Raw genomic sequence first — 22,513 nt, forward strand, 5'->3', positions numbered from 1 at the left:
GAAATTTTTTTCATACATTCCTGAACAAAAATTTTGTTTTCGTGTTTTTTGTCAGAATACGTATTTTTGGACGAGGATTCAGAATATATAAAAATCTCATTTTGGCCAAAAATGTTACATATGCAGTTTCTCAAACAAACGGTTCAAGTACATGGTCGCTGGCAATCAACGTGGGTTCATTAGTGTTGGTGGTAGCGAAATAGTGCTGGATGGTGAAAAATTTGAAGTGGTAGAAGAATTTGTGTATCTTGGAACATTAGTGACGTGCGATAATGATGTTACCCGCGAGGTGAAAAGGCGTATTGCAGCTGCAAATAGGGCTTATTACGGACTTCGTAACCAGCTTAAGTCCCGTAGTCTGCAAACGAAAACAAAACTCGCGCTGTATACTACTCTGATTCTTCCGGTGGCTTTATACGGCCATGAGACATGGACGTTAAAGGAGGCTGATCGGAGAGCTCTCGGAGTGTTTGAGCGTAAGGTGCTGCGGACAATACTCGGCGGTAAACAGGAGAACGGCATCTGGCGGCGTCGCATGAATCACGAATTGTACCAGGTGTATAAAGGGCTGGATATTATTAAGCTTATACAACACGGAAGACTACGGTGGGCTGGTTACGTTGTTCGTATGCCAAAAGAACGTCAAGCGAAGATAATATTTAGTAGAGAACCCGGAAGAGGCCGCAGGCTTCGTGGAAGGCCGCGTACACGATGGCTTTTTGCAGTTGAAGAGGACCTGAGGGCGCTCAATGTTCAGGGCGACTGGAAGCGATTGGCCCAGGATCGAGTCTAGTGGAGAAGGATACTCCATTCGGCGTAGGTTCATCGAAGAGCTGTAGCCCATCAAGTATCAAGCATCAAGTAAGTAATAACATAATGTATGTACTCAGTGAGACTCATGAAGCACGAGGTTGTAAAAATGACTATAATACTGCCAGGATTCGCATAAGAGTCCTATGTAAGTTTTTAACGATTTTGATTTTCTTTCAGAAATTAGCTTAAAATTGTTCACTGTTAAAGAAAAACTGATAAAATAGAAGGCTTTGTTCTAGAAATTTGAAAAAAAAAATCCCACTTTTGTTGTCTCATCTTGATAATCACTCGCCTAAAAGTCACATTCCAGATTTCGATACTTTTTTACACAAAAAATAAACATGTAATTGTCCCACAGCAATATATACAGATAAAGAATATTATGTCTATTTTGCCAAAGGATAGCAATTTTTTTCAATTTATTAGATTTTTTTGTATTTCTCCATGTAAAACAAGTTTGAAAAATATAAGGACAGTGTACAACGAAGTCACAAGCGTATTTTCTGAGATCAAATTCTGAAGAACGCACTACGCTGAAAATTTATAAAATTGATTTCCTCCTACTGGTGACCACTCGGATTACTATTCAGGGTGGTTCATTATTTGGTTCACTTGTATATTGTGCAATTGATTAATACGGCTGCACATTGATAAAGCAGCCAGCGTATCTCTCATAAACTCTGCGACTGGAGAAATAGGCAGCTGGGGAAGTGGAATGTTGAGTCAACGAAATGTTTTAATTTTCTGAGAGTCAGTGGTCAGAAGATTAAGAATCTCAAAACTGCAGTTTAAACACGACCCCTTTTAATTCTAGTGGAGATCAAGATGAATACACTATGAAACAAACATTTTCAGTGCAAAACTAAAACAAACCCGCTGGCTCTCATATACTAAAATCCAAATGGCTGAACACGTAGTGGTGTATTCATCTTGGCGGAGATTGTAGGAGGGTTGCGTTCATGACAGAATGGGCAGAAATTTATTCAATTTTTTTTTCAGAAGCTTGCATGTTTTCATAAATTTATGTTTTCATATGTATGTTTTTACGGACCATGTTGAATTCTGGGGAAAAAAGTATTACTTTTAATTGCGAGAGTGACGTTCTGGATCGTTGTTTCAACTTGCCCCGCACCACGCATTTCTATTTGCCCCGTTGAGTTGAACATGCGGAGCAATACCAAACAACCAAAATACAAAAATTAAAACGGGTCTTTCATCGATTTTTCATAACCATTATGCTTATTCAACATTGAATGATTACCTACCGTGAAAACTTGATGAAAAAACTCTTCCAAACATCGGTTTGAGACCAGTTTCATTGGCACGTCAAATAGTTGGTTTGGATTTTGCAATGAGCGAAAAATGAACAATGGCAGGGTTTGCTTTTGAAAGCTGCAATCTTTCTGGAATGTCAGTCAAAAGGTGCGTTTAGGGGAGTAGCTTGTTGCAAAAAATAATCAGAGCCTTCGGTCATTTCGTATCTAAATTAGGGGAAGTGGGGGTAGCACGCCCATAGGGGTTAAAACGCGCCACCCCTGAATAAGGTTAAATATCCCCATTGTGATTATTTTCAATGGTCTATACGATAAAGTAATGAAAAATATTGACATTGGATACATATATTTCATGATTTTTCTCTAGTTACACATGAAAAACTCGACTTGATGCAATTCTAGCTCGGTGAAATTTAGTCTTTCTATCGCTGTTATACATTGATAAATTAAAAATTGAGCCATGAGCCATGCTGCTTACTCGTGTTCTTTATGTTCCACACGAAATCGTCGTCAAAATTGGTCTTAAAACGATTTGATGGGCCTTCAAACTTCTGAGGTCGGTGTGGGGCAGTACGCTCATGCTCATTTCGTATGACCGAAACAGCTGAAACATTCGGTTAATTGCCTTAATGTAGGCAATTAAAATGAAAATCAGTACGATAAGCACATGCGCGTTTTAACCCATCCACTGGCGCATCTCACCCCGCATGGTTTCAAAATCAACTTTTTTCGGGTGCTTTTTAAAAATCAAATTTCTGTACAATAAAATGTACAATTAGATATCTGTCATCGGTAGTCAGTCGCAGATATGCTGTTCTTCAGTATGCGCTGATGAAAACTGGCTGAAATGGTGGTTTTCATTGATAAAAATGGCATTTTCCTTAACGTGGGCGTCCTACCCCCAGTTCCCCTACAGCTTCCGTTTCAACTTACCCCACATTTCAACTTGCCCCGGTGTACCTTAACTGGCGTTCCGAGCAGCGGACGGAAAGCAACAACTCATCAGAAGTGTATTGATACATGGCATCTGCCTCTGGAATAACCCTCCCCTCGAAACGCGACTGAAACCAACCTATAGCATTTTATTTGACGTTGTTTCCTCGAAACTAGCTTAACAGGAAGTGACGACTGGCGAGAGTTGACTCTGTACAAAGGCAATAGTGATAAGGCAATCCATAAGACAGCTGCGATCAGCTGACGATTTTTGTTTACTTGAATGTTTTGACATCTATAGACCGGACTGACACAACGATTCAAAGGAAAATGTAAAGCCCGGTTAACACCAGCAGTGAGTTACCTTCAATTGCATACACACTTTGTTTTGATATTGATTGTCAGTCCCATCGCTGAATGTCCTCATGGATAGCCTAATTGAACTGAAATTGGAGGGATAGGGCTGTTACTACTTAAAGGTACATACTGTTGAGGGGTAAGCCAATTCATTTTTTATCTTCTACAGCTCGGCCATCCTACAAAACACTCGCCAGTCCCTAGACCCTGATCTGATTACATTACATATATATCATTGCGATCTGAACAGTAGGAAATGCCAAATATCTAATATACCTCGTCGTTTTCCTAAAACAAAGAGAAAATTTAAGTTTACTCATCATGGTCACTAGATTCGCTTTCAGATTCATCATTGGATACTTCTGGTGTTTGCCGCTTATAAAGGCGCTTATTCTGTGGGTCGAATATTCCCTCAAATCGTTTCCCTTCAATGTCGGAAATTACGTAACGGTTGTTGTCCAATACTTTATTCACCTGAAAACGCCTTTGAAGCGAGGCCTCAACTTTTTATTTTCACCGACAACCGGGACACTACGTATCACTACCAGATCACCTTTCTTGAAAATGTTTTTCAAACACCCATCGTCATGTTTCCGCTTGTTATAATCCTGAGTCTTACGTATATTTTCAGCTGCTTTATCTCGAGAATGCTCTATATCCTCACGCTCCGGAGACTCCAGAATATCTTCGAAGTACTGCACGGCATCATTGCTAATCTTGCGCTGCTGCAAAACACCAAACAAAAGCTTCGACGGAACCGACCCTGTACCACGATTCAGCGTGTTATTTAGGCAATATTCAGCGTCAATTAATGCACTGTCCCAAGAACAACCAGAAGACTCAACTATCTTCGACAGTAACGGCACTCCTCTCCACTAGAGTCCTATAAGAAGAGTAACGTCATGTGCCACGTTTGACAGATCTCCTGCTCGTTTGGAACGCGCATTTGTATGGAACTGACAGACGATTCTGTTCCAATTCTGACACTTGACGACACTGTTATTATAGTCACTGTACTCTCCACTTGCCCGTTGGCTTGCGGACAAGCTGTCGCCGCATTGATTGTTGTACGTTGAAAGACCGATTTTAATTGGACTAACTGAGTAATCCCACTTCTGATTTTCTATAGCGGTTGAATACATTCCACTAAAAGAGCTTTATATATTTTTCTGACAACTTTTGTATTTTACAGCAACTTCGTCCTTCATTTGATTCCATCAACTTCAAATCCCTTCAGTTTCTCTTAGAGGACAGCGAAACTGAACAACTCGAAGTAGTTCAGGCTTTATACTTTCGATATCTTCGGATATTTGAAAAGGTGGAGAACCTTGAAGTACTGGTTTCCGTTGAGAAATATATCAAGTGATTCAGAGGAACGTTGAATGAATTGGGATTTGGTATCTTCTTGAAAGTAATATAAGTTCTCTTGAAATGACTTTTGACTAACCCTCATAACCACGTTAAAATGACTGCCTACCCTTGTAAGCCTTTTCCAAACAAAGCTTGCACAATTTAGTGTTAGATAGTAAATTCTTTCTAATAATTGTATATTTTGTTTGTTTCTTTTTCAATATTTCCAGATTAAACATGAGAATTTCAAATGAACGATTGTTTCACAAATCGTATCACGGATTATCACCAAAGTTAATCCAATTCAACCAAAGTATACTTGCGTCTTATTAACACTCGACTATCTGTGACTTATTGCTAAAACTTCAAAAACTTTATAGACAAAGCACCGAAGGTTACATTTGCCGAAAATTTTCAAGAGTATTGCTTGAATACGACTCTCCATGGATTAAAATACATTGGGACGACCAGCATCTCAGTCGTAGAAAGGTTTTCGAAATTAATGTTCCTTCAAAACGTAGAAGATCTTCTAACATGTTTCTCCACAGATGTTTCTTTTTCATTTCTTTTGTCCTAGTGTCGATCCTCTCGATTTACTTCATCACGAACGTCTACCAGAAGTGGCAGGCATCGCCAATCATCATCGGCTTTAGCCCAACGTCGACCCACATCCGAGACATCCCGTTTCCTGCGGTTACAATTTGCAACATGAACCAAGCCACTAGAAAAGCAGCCGAAGCCATAAAACCGAATACACAAGACAAAGCGATCTTGGACAGTATCTGTTCGCTGGATGGCGAATTCAATCTGACCGACTTCGAAGGCAAATGGTCCACCGTACGAAATATGCTTCTCTCCATTACACAACCATGCCACAACCTGATTCGGGCCTGTCGGTATGCTCAAAACGTTTACAACTGCGAGCACATATTCCGCCCTGTGCTGACCGATGAAGGCCTTTGCTGTACCTTCAACAGCGTTAATCTATCGTGGCTTCTCATCAACAAAGACACCACTGCCATGCAAGTGGACCTACCGGATAACCCTTTCGTGCCTATTCAGTGGACGCCAGAGACAGGCTTCATTGGAAAACAGACGAATTCGACCTTCCCGAGGTCAGTCGCCGGGACAGGTGCCAACATGGGTCTCTCGGTTGTTCTAGACGCCAATGTCAAAGACTACTACTGCTCGTCTACCAGCTCGTACGGCTTCAAACTACTTTTACACAATCCAACGGAAACTCCTAAAATGGCCGAATATGCCCACTACATCCAAGTTGGAACTGAGAACAGGATCATCGTATCTCCTCGCATAAGCGACGCTTCTTTCCTTATTCGGAAGACCTCAATAGCGCAAAGACAGTGTATCTTCGCAAGCGAATCAAAGCTATCTTACTTCCGGACCTATTCACAAAACAACTGCGAAATGGAGTGTGAGGCAAGACTAGTAGCGGAAAGCTGCGGCTGTGTATTGTACTACATGCCGAAATTGGAGGACAGTAAAATCTGCAGCAAAGCCGATTCTGGATGCTATGAGGAAATTCGTTCGTCCATTGCTCTGACGTCGAATACTACGTTCAATTGCAGGTGCTTGCCAGGGTGCTTTGAAATCAACTACGAGTCGGACCGTTCATCGGCAGATCTAAATGTCGGAGACTTCAAAGTTCGCGATCACTTGGTGAATACGGATGGAACCTATGCTAGGTAAGAACCATGGATATTTGATTGGAAGCCAACTTGTGTAGAATCATTTTCAGTGAAAATATCGCGCTGGTATACATCTTTTTCTCGGACATGTTCTTCAGAAGATACACCAAAGGAGAACTGATAGGCTTCACCGATTTTCTGTCGAACATTGGCGGTCTGCTCGGGCTGTTCATGGGATTTTCGCTGATATCTCTGGCGGAAGTGATCTATTTCATGACTCTGCGCCCACTGTTTGCCAAACGCAGGGAAATCCAAGATCACATCAAGCAGGATTCCGTTTTTCGCGAGAGACACTTCAACACGGTCTACAACAACGTGGTAAAATCATTCGGATATAATTTTCACTTCAATTTTATGTATAAAACCTTTTCAGTTCAACATTCAGCAGAAGGCCGCACACAATCGACATGTGCACTTTGCAGGCGACACTGTGAACGGCACTGAAGAGGAGGTAAATACGATCCGGAGTTGGCCGAAGCAGGTCAAGTTACTGATAAGTTCTCGAGTTCAGCAGATTGTGGGATGGATGGACGGCGCTTTTAGGTTGCGCAGGAAAACAAATGGCCCGAAGCAAATCTCAACAATACCATTTTATGAGTGAAAATTGAAATTTTCTTAAGTGTGAAAGAGTCGTTCCTGCACCATTGTGTTTTGAGTGTTTCCTGTTTCAAATGGTTTTAATAAAACTCAATAAAACTCTAGCTGTTTCATATGTATAACATTTAATCCACAATCTTTTGTTTTATTTTGCATTTTCAAATCGCTCTAACACATTTTGGGTAAACAAATTTGCGATGAAATAAATTCGATTTTCAAAAAATATATTGACGGACGACACGGCGAGCAGAAAGTCCCTCCGAGCGCTGCGGAAACTTCCCGCTGGACATCCTAACAAGGCAACTGCCCTCCAGCACTATAAAGAAAAACACTATGAATGCAGGTCAGTGATTCTTGTAGCAAAGAGACAATAGTGGAAGGATTTTCTCGACTCGGTCAACCCCGGCCAATCTGCGGCCGAACTCTGGGGAAAAATGAAAGCACTTAGCGATAAGCGACGATCCTCCCCCATCCATCTTGACACACCGGATCGTACCATCTCCGATCCCCCTGAAGTGGCCAATATTCTCGGGGAATATTTTGCTGGTTTAGTCTCCATCAACGACTATCCTGCTCATTTTCAGCGGACTATTGCTAGCAGATCTTCGTCTCTCTCGAACTTTCGAGTCCCTTCGAATTCACAAAATGCCGCTTCTAATTCTTCATTTTCCGCTCCTGATCTATCTTTCGCCCTATCTAGAAGTAACGGAAAATCATCAGGTCCCGATGGGATTAGTTATCCCATGATCAAAAACCTTCCCCCTTGCGCCAATATCCGGTTTCTGGAGATGATCAGCCAAGCATGGTCTAATCAAACCTTTCCGGACGAGTGGCGGAAAAGCCTCGTTGTACCAATCCCTAAGAACAACATATCCACTCGAGATGTCACAAAGAACCGGCCAATTTCACTAACCTCTTGTGTCTCCAAGATCGTGGAACGACAAATTAGAAGCCGATGGTAGGTTCGGCTTCCGCCAACATGAGTTCCATCCGGGATACGGGACGGAAACATACTTCACATTGCTGGGGGATGTACTGCAGAACGCCTACAACGACGCCAAGCACGTGGATTTAGTTTCCTTGGATATTTCCAAGGCCTTCAACAGGACCCCATATGTCCTTCAGCAGCTGAAAGAGTGGGGATTTTCCGTCAATCTTCTTGCTTTTGTCCGGAATTTCCTCACAGGGCGCTCTTTTTAAGTCATGATTGGTAATCAAAGCTCAAGGATCTTTACAGAGAAAACAGGAGTTCCACAGGGATCCATTCTAGCCGTAACGTTGTTCCTCGTAGTTATGTACGTAATGTGAATGCCAACGACATTCTGCTGGTTGGATCAAGGCACAATCTGCAGCCAGTGCCGTCCTCCGTTGGGCCAACTCGGTGGGCTTTACCATGACAGCCAGCAAATCTGTCTACAGGTGGTGACATCAGCTGTCCGGACCGAGCCTTAAGCTGAGGGACCACCATCCCCAACAAAAGAAATGTGGAAGTTCTCGGAGTCTCCATTGACCGGAGCATCTCGTTCCTACCGCACTACCGCGAAGTTAAAGTAAGTTATCAGACCAGAGACAACCTGGTTCGGACCTTGTGTAAGCCTCTTCGAACTAACAACAGGAGGCTCCGGTAAAAGATCGGGGAGGCTATCATTGATAGCCGCCGCGTATTCTATGACCTGGAACTGACCTGTATCGCCCACCGTAACCGTATCGAAACTCTGTCACCGACTTTTAATTCCTACGTTAGTGCCGCATCAGGACTGTTACCCTCTTGCCTTTTCGCCACCGTACGCTGGCGGGCATCTGCCACAAATCCACCTCTTTCGCCGCAGCCTTCTTCTTCTTCTTATTGGCATTACATCCCCACACTGGGACAGAGCCGCCTCGCAGCTTAGTGTTCACTTAAGCATTTCCACAGTTATTAACTGCGAGGTTTCTAAGCCAAGTTACCATTTTTGCATTCGTATATCATGAGGCTAGCACGATGATACTTTTATGCCCAGGGAAGTCGAGACAATTTCCAATTCGAAAATTGCCTAGACCGGCACCGGGAATCGAACCCAGCCACCCTCAGCATGGTTTTGCTTTGTAGCCGCGCGTCTTACCGCACGGCTAAGGAGGGCCCACAGCCACCTCCGGAAAATATAGAATCCCTCTCCTCACTGAAGAGGACCGGATTCTGTGCACGATGGCCGGCGTCGGTCTCCCCCCCAGTGGCACGAGTCTACTGGCATGGAGCAAGGAGCTGGCACTCCTCAACAGCCACTCAGCCACAGCAACAGCTCCATTAGAGCAGTTCAAATTTAAAAAATGTTCGAAAATTCCAACTCACATAGGTCTATTAGCATCATTTTGATAATATAGGAGTCCTGGCAAAATTTCAGGCAATTTGGTGGCCATTTAGGGGTGGCGCGAAGTCAATTTATATGGAAATTTGTATGGAAAAAACTTTAAAAAATTTCAAGTCTCCCTACAACTGTCAAATCGTGATGAATTCAAGTAAACATCCCCAACCTCCCTTTTTGAAATCTATATAAATGAAACCTGCGGATAACACATTAGTTATGAGTAGATTGGACGATTCTATTGACAGTGTGAATATGAGATAAATGGCTAAAATGGTGTGATTAGCCTCAACGTAGCAGTGGAAATAAAAATCAAAATTAATGTGTTACCCACTGGTTGAGCTTAAATAGATTCCAAAAATTGAGGTTGGGGATGTTTATTTGAATTCATCACGATTTAAGAGTTGTAGGGGGATTTGACTTAATTTTAAGTTTTTCCCATACAAATTTCCATATAAACATAAATTTACTTCGCGCCGCCCCTAAATGGCCACCGAAATCCACCGAAATGGCATCATTTCATTTTCATTTCATTTCATTTTCACCTGGTGAAATGGCATCATATTATCAAAATGATGCTAATAGACATATTGGAGTTGGAATTTTCGAACATTTTTGAAATGTGAACTGCCCTAAGCTCCATAGCTTGCAACTTCCGCCGGGGTGACAATTCAATGGTTCTTAGAAGGTGGTTGAGCTCCTTAATAGAGATTTCCCCAACCACGAACACAGGTTTACGGATGGGTCGGTTTCAGGCCGTGGAGTCGGCATTGGGGTCACCGGGACCGGTTTCACTGTGTCAAACAGCCTCCCGGATATGTGCAGCATCTTTTCGGCCGAAGCAGCCGCGGCACTAATTGCCGCCACCTATCCATCCAGGAAACCCATCCTCGTCTTGTCTGTCTAAGCCAGCGGCATCTCTGCACTCCAGAGCGATGAGCCTAAGCATTCCTGGATCCAAAGCATATTAGCTAACATGCTCCCGTACACGACCTTTGCTTGGATTCCGGGGCACTGCGGAGTGCCTGGCAACATCACAGCCGATCTCCTTGCCGGAGTCGGATATCAGAGCCAGCGTTTTAGGTCAGCCGTTAGGTGACGTAAAAACCTGGATAAAGGAAACCATACTAGAAAATTAAAGGGACCACATCGGCATGGACAGACCTACCTAACCTTAAAGAACAGCAAATCATCTCCCGGCTTCGGACCGGACACACGCGGCTCTCGCATAACTACGACGGGAGCTCCTTTCATACAACCTGCGACGTCTGCGATGTTCGCAACACCGTGGAACATTATGTTTGTCGATGCCCCAAATATCAGTCTCTAAGAGATACCCACGGGATAGCGTTTAGCATCAGGGATGCACTATCCGACGTCGCTGCTAGCACCGCTGCCCTCACATCTTTCTTAAAAGAATGGGGCCTATACAAAACTAATGTAACGGTTTCATGGGCATCCCGAGGTCAATCTTGTGAGTAAGTTCCCACAACACGAGGCTTTCGGACTTTCCTAGGTTACCCCAAGGCTCCACCCCTCCAGTGATCGGGCAGCCTGGGAACCCCAACCCGGGTTCTATTTAAGTCCCTCGCAACATAAACCACCGATTCCAACTAGGTCAGCTAGGGGGGCCTCGAACTTCCCCAATCCCATTACTGTCGCTGTTTTTTACTGCAGCAATGCAAGAACGAATATGCTGCTTTCTATCAATTTTCAGAGGTCTAAATCTGATATCCAGCGTTCTGATTTTATTTTATTCCGACATTCTGTATTCTTCTCGATCGGATATATTTGAACATTTTCGGAATTTAATTTCCATTCTGAATTTGGATGACCAGAGGGAATTAGAGGGCTGACCGCGACAATTAGGGAAAGTCTCCCACATCAAGCCATTTCAAGTACCTCCGGAGGGCAGCGCACTAAACGTCACCTGAACCTAAATTTTTTCTACCAATGTTTACCTGGATATTCTGTACTTCTTTTCCAGTATGTATACTGTAGTTGGATTATTTTAACTTTATTGTTTGTTATTTGAATAAAAATCTCGCGGGCAGCAGGGACTATGTCCAAGAGCTTGACGATCCCTCCCCAGGCCATCTGCGAGTTGTGGGGCTTGCCTAGGATGTGGTGGGGTTTGACAGTGAGCCCTGTTAAATCTCTATAAAAAGCTGCATGTATCCGCAAGTAGGCCCCACCAAAGCGACCGTGTGCCGCTCAAAGCGCACAAGCCCAAGTCCTGGTGTTAAGTGGGACGCTAAACAGCCCTGACACGACGGCCCTCCGACGAGACAGGAGGTTCGCGCAGGCCCAATAAGCCGCCTGGAAAACCAAACATTACGAACAATATAAGAGATAATGCGACTCGATATAATCGGCAAAGACCTAGGCGACGAATAAAGGATCACGATTGGAAGCTTGGAACATGGAACTGCAAGTCGCTAGGTTTCGCAGGTTGCGACAGGATGATCTACGATGAATTACATCCCCGCAACTTCGACGTCGTGGCGCTGCAGGAGATTTGCAGGACAGGACAGAAAGATTGGAAAAGCGGGCATCGAGCGGCTACCTTCTACCAAAGCTGTGGCACCACCAACGAGCTGGGAACCGGCTTCATAGTGCTGGGAAAGATGCGCCTACGCGTGATTGGGTGGCAGCCAATCAACGCAAGGATGTGCAAGCTGAGGATAAAAGGCCGTTTCTTCAATTATAGCATCATCAACGTGCACTGCCCACACGAAGGGAGATCCGACGACGAGAAAGAAGCGTTCTAAGCGCAGCTGGAGCAGACATACGATGGATGCCCACTGCGGGACGTCAAAATCGTCATCGGTGACATGAACGCTCAGGTAGGAAGGGAGGAAATGTATAGACCGGTCATCGGACCGGATAGTCTGCATACCGTATCGAACGACAACGGCCAACGATGCATAAACTTCGCAGCCTCCCGCGGAATGGTAGTCCGAAGCACTTTCTTCCCCCGCAAGAATATCCACAAGGACACATGGAAATCACCTAATCAAGTAACGGAAAACCAAATCAACCACGTTCTAATCGACGGTAAATTCTTCTCCGACATCACGAACGTACGCACTTACCGCAGTGCGTATATGCAATCCGACCACTACCTCGTTGCAGTATGTCTGCACTCAAAACTCTCGACGGTGTACACACGCGTCGGAGTCGTCCGCGGCTTAACATTGGGCGGCTACAAGACGGTAGACTAGCCCAAGACTACGCCCATCAGCTGGAAGTGGCACTCCCAACGAAAGAGCAGCTAGGCGCAGCATCTCTTGAAGATGGCTGGAGAGATATTCGATCCGCCATTGGAAGCACCGCAACCGCTGCACTAGGCACGGTGGCTCCGGATCAGGGAAACGACTGGTATGACGGCGAATGTGAGCAGTTTGTTGAGGAGAAGAATGCAGCATGGGCGAGATTGCTGCAACACCGCACGAGGGCGAACGAGGCACGATACAAACGGGCGCGGAACAGACAAAACTCGATTTTTCTGAGGAAAAAGCGCCAGCAGGAAGATCGAGACCGTGAAGAGACGGAGGAACTGTACCGCGCTAATAACGCACGAAAGTTTCATGAGAAGATGAACCGTTCACGTAAGGGCCACGCGCCACAGCCCGATATGTGTAAGGACATAAACGGGAACCTTCTTACAAACGAGCGTGAGGTGATCCAAAGGTGGCGGCAGCACTACGAAGAGCACCTGAATGGCGATATGGCAGACAACGGTGGCGGTATGGTAATGAACCTAGGAGCACGCGCGCAGGACATGCGACTTCCGGCTCCGAATCTCCAGGAAATCCAGGAGATCAGCCGGCTGAAAAACAACAAAGCCCTTGGAGTTGACCAACTACCAGGAGAGCTGTTTAAACACGGTGGTGAGGCACTGGCTAGAGCGCTGCACTGGGTGATTACCAAGGTTTGGGAGGATGAGGTTCTGCCGCAGGAGTGGATGGAAGGTGTCGTGTGTCCCATCTACAAAAAAGGCGATAAGCTGGATTATAGCAACTACCCCGCAATCACATTGCTGAACGCCGCCTATAAGGTACTCTCACAAATTTTATGCCACCGACTAACACCAATTGCAAGAGAGTTCGTGGGGCAGTACCAGGCGGGATTTATGGGTGAACGCTCTACCACAGACCAGGTGTTCGCCATACGTCAGGTATTGCAGAAATGCCGCGAATACAACATGCCCACACATCATCTATTTATCGACTTCAAAGCCGCATATGATACAATCGATCGGGACCAGCTGTGGCAGCTAATGCACGAAAACGGATTTCCGGATAAACTGATACGGTTGATCAAGGCGTAGTTCGAGTTTCAGGGGCATTCTCGAGTCCCTTCGAAACGCGTAGAGGGTTACGGCAAGGTGATGGTCTTTCGTGTCTGCTATTCAACATTGCTTTGGAGGGAGTAATACGAAGGGCAGGGATTGACACGAGTGGTACGATTTTCACGAAGTCCGTCCAGTTATTTGGTTTCGCCGACGACATTGATATCATGGCACGTAACTTTGAGAGGATGGAGGAAGCCTACATCAGACTGAAAAGCGAAGCTAAACGGATTGGACTAGTCATCAATACGTCGAAGACGAAGTACATGATAGGAAGAGGCTCAAGAGAGATCAATGTAAGCCACCCACCACGAGTTTCTATCGGTGGTGACGAAATCCAAGTGGTTGAAGAATTCGTGTACTTGTGCTCATTGGTGACCGCCGATAACGATACCAGCAGAGAAATTTGGAGGCGCATAGTGGCTGGAAACAGTCTTCCCAAACGAACATCAAACACGCTGAGTACAGCTGTCCGTATACTCAATCTGTACCCTTGCTTCGTGTTTATACGTATACGCACGAAATGTATACTTGTACCCGAACTTGCGTTCGAGTTTCATTTTGTACCGATGTACTGTACATCTGTACAGTACACATGTACACTCTGGCTGTAAAATTTGCTGTTGAATAGCGTTCCAGAAGCTTCTCAAACAAAGCAAATGTAGACAGTGAACAAATTCATAGATGTGCGGATAAAAGCAAATTTTTTATATATCAATATTTTCATGAGGTTTTGTACTTTAGAAGGCTCAGTAAAATTGCCAACAAAAGTGTGTGTGATCTTTGATATCATTAAGTCAAAGAGCTGGTAGTCTGTGGAGGCTATTGCGTAATGTGTTATGTATGGTATATTCCAACACGAAGCCGGTTTTTGACCAAAAAAAATGCTGTGCATCCATGGGGGCTGTGGATGAATTACGTGACGCTATATAGGGAGGAAGGGGATAGCCTCAAGGGTTACGATTCAGACAAAAGAATTAAATTGTCAATACATAATGTGCTCCAAAGAAGAGGACTGGATTCGCCCAATTTTATGTTACGTAATTTGTGAGCGGTTCCATAGTGCAACACGAAATGCTCTCTCCCGATGGAGCATTTCTAAAAGCGTGACAATACACAATTTAGTTTTATTAGGAATACATAACAGAGAGTCGAGAAATTGTTCCACTGATCTATGAGTATACATAGTATTTATAATTATGCGCTTTCTATTCCTTCCCTGTTGAGTGTACACGCTCAACAAAAGTTATATAGCGGTATGTGAATCGAAGTCAAATTTATCAACATCTTCTGTAAACTTAATTATTTTTTACGTGATGTTGGAAGCCCATGTCAGTTGGTTACCAACGTCGTGAAAAAGTTTTTCAACATTAGAAAATTATTCGAAACAAAGTCTTCGAGATCCAGCCACCACTGTGTAGCTTCATTTCAGCGTGCACAGTTTTCGAATTCCATTTTGTTCATTCTCGGTCGACTCTCGGACATGAAAACAAGTTTGTACATGTGTTTTGTACTTAAGTACAAGTTCGTTTAGGTAGGTACTGGGTATCCCTTTGTACTCGAGTACGTCAATAATCCATGTTCAGTGTTCAACACGAGTTGATGAAAATGTACTTGTGTTGAACATCACACATGTTCGTGGGAAGACTGGCTGGAAATCGTACGTACTTTGGACTCCGTAAGACGCTCCGATCGAATAGAGTTCGCCGCCGTACCAAACTGACTATCTACAAAACGCGTATAAGACCGGTAGTTCTCTACGGACACGAGACCTGGACGATGCTCGTGGAGGACCAACGCGCACTGGGAGTTTTCGAAAGGGGCTGTCCATAAACCACGTAGACTCTTGAGGGAGGGGGAGGGGTTTTGAAAAAGTCTACGATAGTCTACGAAGGGGGACGTGGGGGTTTACTAAAAGTCTACGTAGACTTTTTATTTTTTTAAACAAATTATACAGCAGCTTTGTGCGAAGTTCACTCGTTTGATTTTGTTTAGGATTTTCCGTTTTTTTCTCCATAAAAAAGTTAATTTTTTTCACTGAAGTAAAAGTCATGGATTTCACCAGGAAATTCTTCTGTATTGAGCAGGAAAATTCTCCAAAGTATTCTATAAAAACATTCGAAAAAATTTCAAAATCTTCACTTGGATTTTATTGCAGATTCTACTAGATTTTTCTTATTGTCGGCAGACACTTCTTTGGAAACAATGGAAATTAAATTATGTCGTACTTCAACGGATTTTTTTTGAATTCACAAAAAAAAACATTTTGGAACATCCAAGAAAAAGTCTTTGGAATACCCAAAAGATATTCTTTAGAACTTGTAAAGGGGATTCTCCGAAATTTCCGTGAGAAAACCTTTAACATATCCACTGGAGATTTTCTGGGAAGTCCCCGGAATTTTTTTCTTAATTTCGGAAATTCTTCGAAATTCCCATGGATAATACTTCGTAAATTTTTTCGGCAGTTCTAATGCAAATTCTTTGGAATTATCGATGGAAAATCTCCGGAATTTCTAAATAAATTGTTGAAAACTTCCACGAGAAATTATTTGAATTCCCCACCAAAATCTGTTTGAGTTTCCACAACAAAAAATTGTTTGCAGTTTTTGTAAAAAAGCTTTGTAATTTTCATGAAAATTTATTCGATTTTTTACGAGAAATTAGCAAAAATTTTAACTAAAAATTCTCCATAATTTCCACCGAATATTATTCAGAAAATTCTTTGCAAGAAAAAAATTGCGAGATGAATTTAAAAAATAGAGTAGGAAAACAATTCCTAAATTTCAACAGGAAATATATCGGAATGTCCGTTTAAACTTAAAATTACGTCGGGAAATAATTCTACAATTTAACGGAGAAATACTCGGTTTTTTAACGGGGAAATTTTTGAAATTTAGAAGAATATTCTTGGGATTTCAACAGACGATTATTCAGCGTTATATTGCATGAAATTTTCAAGAAAAGCATCGGAATTATCACGGAGAGCTATTTGGAGTATTACCTGGAAGCTTTCAAGGTTAGCAATTGGGAAACTTTTACGAAATTTCCACGCAAAAATTATTGGAATGTAAATTTGACATTCTCGGAATTTCAACTCTAAATTTCTCGAAATTCTGAAAATTCTTCGCTTTTTACAAATTTGAACCAGCGTTCAAAATTATAGGACAGATGCGTGACAGATTTTAAGCAGTGGCGCGCCGATGTAAAAGTGTCGGCGATGGTGGCGCACACCTCTAGGAGAAATCGAATGCAACAGAAATTAAATTACTTGGCTTTGAAATTTGATTTCCGGAGCTATGGACAGAGGATTAAATTTGATTTCCTTTCAAAATGATTTTTGTTTTGTTGGATTTTGTTCAGTTTGATTTAGTTTTGTTGGAAATTCGAGTTTTATTGTAATGTTCACATGGAAATGGATCTGAATAGCTGAATTACTTGAAATGTGGTTGATTTCCATATTTTTCCAATCACATACGATGTTTTGTAAAATTTGGAAAGTCTACGTAGACTTCAAGGGGAGGGGGAGGGGTTTCAGAAAAGTCTACGAAAGTCTACTAGGGGGGACGGGGGGGTTTGAAAAGGTGAAATTTCGGTCTACGTGGTTTGTGGACAGCTCCAAAGGAAAGTGTTGCGTACCATCTATGGTGGGGTGCAGATGGCGGACGGTACGTGGAGGAGGCGAATGAACCACGAATTGCATCAGCTGCTGGGAGAACCATCCATCGTTCACACCGCGAAAATCGGATAATTGCGGTGGGCCGGGCACGTAGCCAGAATGTCGGACAGCAATCCGGTGAAAATGGTTCTCGACAACGATCCAACGGGAACAAGAAGGCGAGGTGCACAGCGGGCAAGGTGGATCGATCAGGTTGAGGACGATTTGCGGACCCTTTGCAGACTGCGTGGTTGGCGAAGTGCAGCCATGGACCGAGCTGAATGGAGAAAACTTTTATGTGCAGCACAGGCCACTCCGACCTTAGTCTGATAATAAATAAATAAACAATGTGAAGAAACTTATCAGACTACACCGGCTGATGTGCCCACGAGTCGCGAGCGCATATCGCACCATATCATATGAGGCGGTTTGCGTTATAGCTGGGATGATGACGATAGACATACTCCTAGAGGAAGATGTGAAGTGCCGCAACGAAAGGGACTCGGTGCAAGTGCGAAGTGTCAAGAGAGCAGCCTCGCGAACACAGCATCTCAACAGATTATGTCGAAACTGCAGCGGTAGGGGCATCTGTGGTGCAGTGAACACTTCGCTTACTCCGACAACTAACATGTCGCGGGTGGGCTGCGGGGACCTCAGTATGTAGATATAGAGGTCATTGCGGTTCACGAGCGGTGGTTGTTGTCGGGGTGCTCGTCTCCAACGTGAGATTATGATACGGACCGCTAGGTTACTATCATAGCTTGCGATCGACGGGTGGTGAGGTTACCACCCTTGAAGTCGATGTTGTGTGTATTAACGTCAAGTGCGTTAGCATACATGACATACCCATCCCTACACTACCTGAGTTAACCTCCTCAGGTGTCTGGTTGCAGATTTCCGTTTACCCTTGCTCAAGGAAAAAAAAGTTGCGGTCTCGAACCATGTATTGTGGCCAGTGCCGTAGCGTGCGGTTGACCAGGTTGGCCACCGCCAAGCCTTCAGGGGGGCGCCGAAATCAATGTTTTCTCTAATGAATAGAGCAGTTTTATTACGTAGAGGCCATGTAATATCAAACCGACTATGGGTTGGTCCAAAGATCTATGATATATGGTAGAGATGCGTAATCTAGATTGAGCAAACAAAAAATTATTTATCATTATGTATTTCACATCCACATGTTATATGGATTGGTTTTATTTTTGACTGCTATTCGGGATTCTCAGGGACCTCTGGAACCGGGTTGAAGGAGCCAATTGAATAAGAAAAAATACGAGAGTATCTTATTAAGTTCTTTGAAAATCATGATGTTTGATACCCAAATTGCGATTGGTTGAATTTTTGGTCACTATCACTGCAGCCGAGAATTCTTTTTTTTTTGGTCACTATCACTACAGCTGAAAATTCTTTCGGAATCGTAATGTTTCAGCAGTGAGGAATGAATAGTGAAGAAATTATTCAGATTTTCCATGTGGGATCCTTAAAAAAATACATCCACAACCAAGCGATTGACCAAATTCCGAGGGCCCTTTTGCTCCTATGATTGATACCAAGAAGTAGGAATTTGGTACCGTTCAACGGGGCGCTCAATAATACTGAATTAAAAGGATTTATTCATTCTACTAGTACATGATACTTTTAATGGGTCCTAATATTAGTGATTAGACATATAATCAGATATACAACAATAATAAAAATATGAAAATAATATTAAAATGATGGGTGTTGCAAGCAACACCTACTGCGGGGTGACTTGCAACACATCATCGAATTCAATCATAACATGTTTTAGAACAACTTAATCATAGTGATTTTTCATCCTGGGTCATTCTTCATCACTGTCAATGCAGGGGCCTTACTTGAGGGATCCCCTCTTCCCTCATTCGGCCTTTTTTACGATTTCAACGTATCGATTGATATTTTCAAGTCATCGGTTTGAAAGTGCTCTATGTCGGCTTAAGAATGGTGTGCACCTGAGACGAGACCTGCAAAGAGGAAAAAATGTAACTTCAGCTGCTGCCAGTCAACTGCTGTCACGAACTGTCAGGTGCAACCAGCAGCTTTTTGAGTGAAAGCATTGGTATCCCAAATAAAATATTCCACATCATTTTTGTTTTACCAAGACTTTTTTACTTTAACGAGTATTCCAAACCTTCCGTTTAGCTTGTTAATAATCAGTAATAAACCTGTGTTTTGTTCCCGGTATAAAAATCCTTATGAAAATGAATTAACTATTTCTTGAATTGGATACACCTTTATTGTGCTCAGAAGGGTCCACCTGGGGCTTAGGTGAAATAGTTAAGTAAACAGTTGAAACTCGATGGTCAACTGTTGTTAAATAACAAAACTAACACTACTTCCTGACAGCAAACTTTATTGGCGAAATGCTTCAAGCTGTAAATTAATTGTAGGTAAAGTTACTTAGGTTCCGCAGTATTTGATATTAATCACTTACATTAAATAGTGCCTATTTACTACAAATACGGCTTATATTCGGCTTATATCCTGCTATTTGCGTTATCACCCTGCTGAGGTTATTACAACATACATATAGTAAATTTATTTGCAGAAAATATTACAAGTAACCTACCAATATCAAACGATAATAGATCGCACAAGAATTTTACCTTCAGAACGGTTCTTTCTAGTTTATTTCAACTGTAGTTTAGAATAGGTAGCATTAAGTTAAGTATTTTAGTTCAAATATGAATTCAACTTACTTTTAGTGATAAATTTAGGAAAAATATAGATTTTAAGGTAGCACGTAAGCACATTGGTTTTCGATCCAAACAAGATGATTTGCATGTTGATATCATACCATAGAACAATATCTCTGACAGCTCTACGTGTGCTAGCGAACCTAGCGCTGGTAGAGCGAACGATGATTTCGTTACAGTAGAGGCATCGTGGTTAGGGATGCCGATGATATAGGCGTGACAACATCCCCTCCCTGTGATGATGTACGGGATCTTCATCTTCACTACGCCTAGTCACGTCGAGCACCGCCAATCTTGAGACCGGTCGTCGGAATAGTCCTCCTGATGTTTGTACCATTGCCTGTCGAATCCTACCGTCCCTGCCTGCGGTAACCTCTAGAACGCGACCACGTACCCATCCATTCCTCTTAGTTTCGTCAATTATGATCACTACATCACCAGGGCAAACTGGTCTTGTTTCATCAAACCACTTCGTTCGTTTCGTAAGCGTCGGTAAATATTCTAGGATCCACCTTTTCCAAAAGTAGTCGACACGCTGTTGAATCAAATCCCAGGACGTCCTGATAGTTCCTCCAGTTATGTTGAGTGTTTTAACAGTTAAATAACAAAACTAACACTACTTCCTGACAGCAAACTTTATTGGCGAAATGCTTCAAGCTGTAAATTAATTGTAGGTAAAGTTACTTAGGTTCAGCACTATTTAATGTAAGTGATTAATATCAAATACTGCGGAACCTAAGTAACTTTACCTACAATTAATTTACAGCTTGAAGCATTTCGCCAATAAAGTTTGCTGTCAGGAAGTAGTGTTAGTTTTGTTATTTAACAAAACTTCAAGATTAAATATACTACGATGGATTGTGATAGATCCGATGCACCGTCGGAGAACAACGATCCGGCAGATGCCTGCATTTGTGTTGCCTGCGAGAAGTCAAACGGTCCCAACGATTTTGTGGCTTGTGACAAATGCGACAAGTGGTGGCACTTTCCTTGTGCATGTGTTGATGCTAGTGTAGCCAATCAAGACTGGATCTGCCCCCAATGTTTACCAGCACGAGTGGCAGCTTCGGTACGTTCGACTGCGTCGAGTCGGAAGGCAGATTTGCAACGCAAACGCCTGGCCGAGCAACAGCAGCTGGAGCAGAAACAATTGGAGCTTGAAAAGAGACAGCTGGCGCTGCAAAAGAAGCACTCTGAAGAGAAATACGACCTGGAGGAATCCCTAGCAGAAGAAGCTGACAACCGTAGCGTAAGGGACCGCGTGATCATGCTTGAAGCTCGAGAACGTGAAAACCAGGTCCAAGATTGGGTTGACAAACATTCGTCCGGGAAGCAGAAATCCACCGTACAATCTGAAACGACTAGGCTTCACCCTACTGCAACGGTTGCCGGCAATCCGTCCAGACAAGATGAAAGCGAAGGTCTACTAGATGTAGCCACTAACGCCGGAGCGCTACAAAATTCTGCAATCCAGCAGATCTTAGGAAATCGGATTTTAGCACAGAATCAGCCAATTACGGCGGAAGCACTGCTTCTACTAGAGAATGAATTGCGGAAATGCAGGTTGCAGTTGGAGCAGACAACATCGAGTGGAAAGATCGAACGTCCCGACTATTCCAGAGGAGCGATTCCCAAAGCAGTTCCAGAGGTGCGGATTGACGTCATGGCTAAAAGGCAAAACCAACCTATCCCAATAAAAAGGCGAAATGAAACGACACTGGACGCAGATCCGGGCCATCCTCAGGATCCACAACCTCACATCCGCTGCACACCAAAACCGGCGGAGCCTCACACGCCTCGTAAGAATCCAAATATTCCTAGTCATAGCACGAGTGTTCCACAATGCCCCTCTTCATCTCGGAGGATAGAGACTGAGATGATGCACGAAAATCGGTCACAAATTCCGCCCCCACAATCAAGTCAGCCAAACGCCCGCTCGATATACGATGAGCAGCTGCGATTTTCTCTCGCGCGCTCACGCAACGATGCGGGTGGTGGGTTTTTCATCGGTCAGCAGCATTCACCAGTACCCTCGAGATGTCCCGAGGATCTTAATCTGAGAGGACCATCGCCAAAACAATTGGCGGCTAGGCAAGTGATGCCCCGTGATTTACCAGATTTCACGGGTGATCCAGAAGAGTGGCCGATATTTTACAGTAGCTACTGTTACTCCTCAACCGCCTGCGGTTTCAGCAACGTTGAAAATCTGGCACGTTTACAACGTTGCTTGAAAGGCAAAGCGCTAAAATCAGTCCGCTATTATTTGCTGTCGCCCGAATCAGTTACCGATGTGATCGAGACGCTCCGAACCTTATTCGGCAGACCAGAAGTAATCATCAATAAACTGATTCGTAATGTCCAAGAGACGCCAGCTAAGCCGGAAAACTGGAAACTTTAATAGATTTCGGAGTGTCAGTC

At 43.4% G+C, this 22,513-nt stretch overlaps 1 protein-coding gene across 3 annotated transcripts in view; it reads left to right on the top strand.

Moving 5' to 3' along the window:
• The window catches only part of LOC134219474 (pickpocket protein 28), a 187,059-nt gene extending 179,916 nt beyond the window's left edge, over positions 1–7,143 (top strand). For 2 of the 3 annotated variants that reach the window (XM_062698207.1, XM_062698206.1), the window contains exons 2-6: positions 4,958–5,040; positions 5,108–5,216; positions 5,276–6,430; positions 6,484–6,751; positions 6,807–7,143. In XM_062698207.1, the coding sequence (XP_062554191.1) occupies positions 4,965–5,040; positions 5,108–5,216; positions 5,276–6,430; positions 6,484–6,751; positions 6,807–7,034 (1,836 nt within the window). In that variant the 5' untranslated portion in view covers positions 4,958–4,964 and the 3' untranslated portion in view covers positions 7,035–7,143. The remainder of the gene's footprint in view (positions 1–4,957; positions 5,041–5,107; positions 5,217–5,275; positions 6,431–6,483; positions 6,752–6,806) is intronic. The other variant, XM_062698208.1, reaches the window with a different exon arrangement.
• Positions 7,144–22,513: the final 15,370 nt, after the last annotated feature.

The sequence above is a fragment of the Armigeres subalbatus genome, chromosome 3 (genome assembly GCF_024139115.2).
Source record: "Armigeres subalbatus isolate Guangzhou_Male chromosome 3, GZ_Asu_2, whole genome shotgun sequence".
Taxonomy (NCBI): Eukaryota; Metazoa; Arthropoda; class Insecta; order Diptera; family Culicidae; genus Armigeres; species Armigeres subalbatus.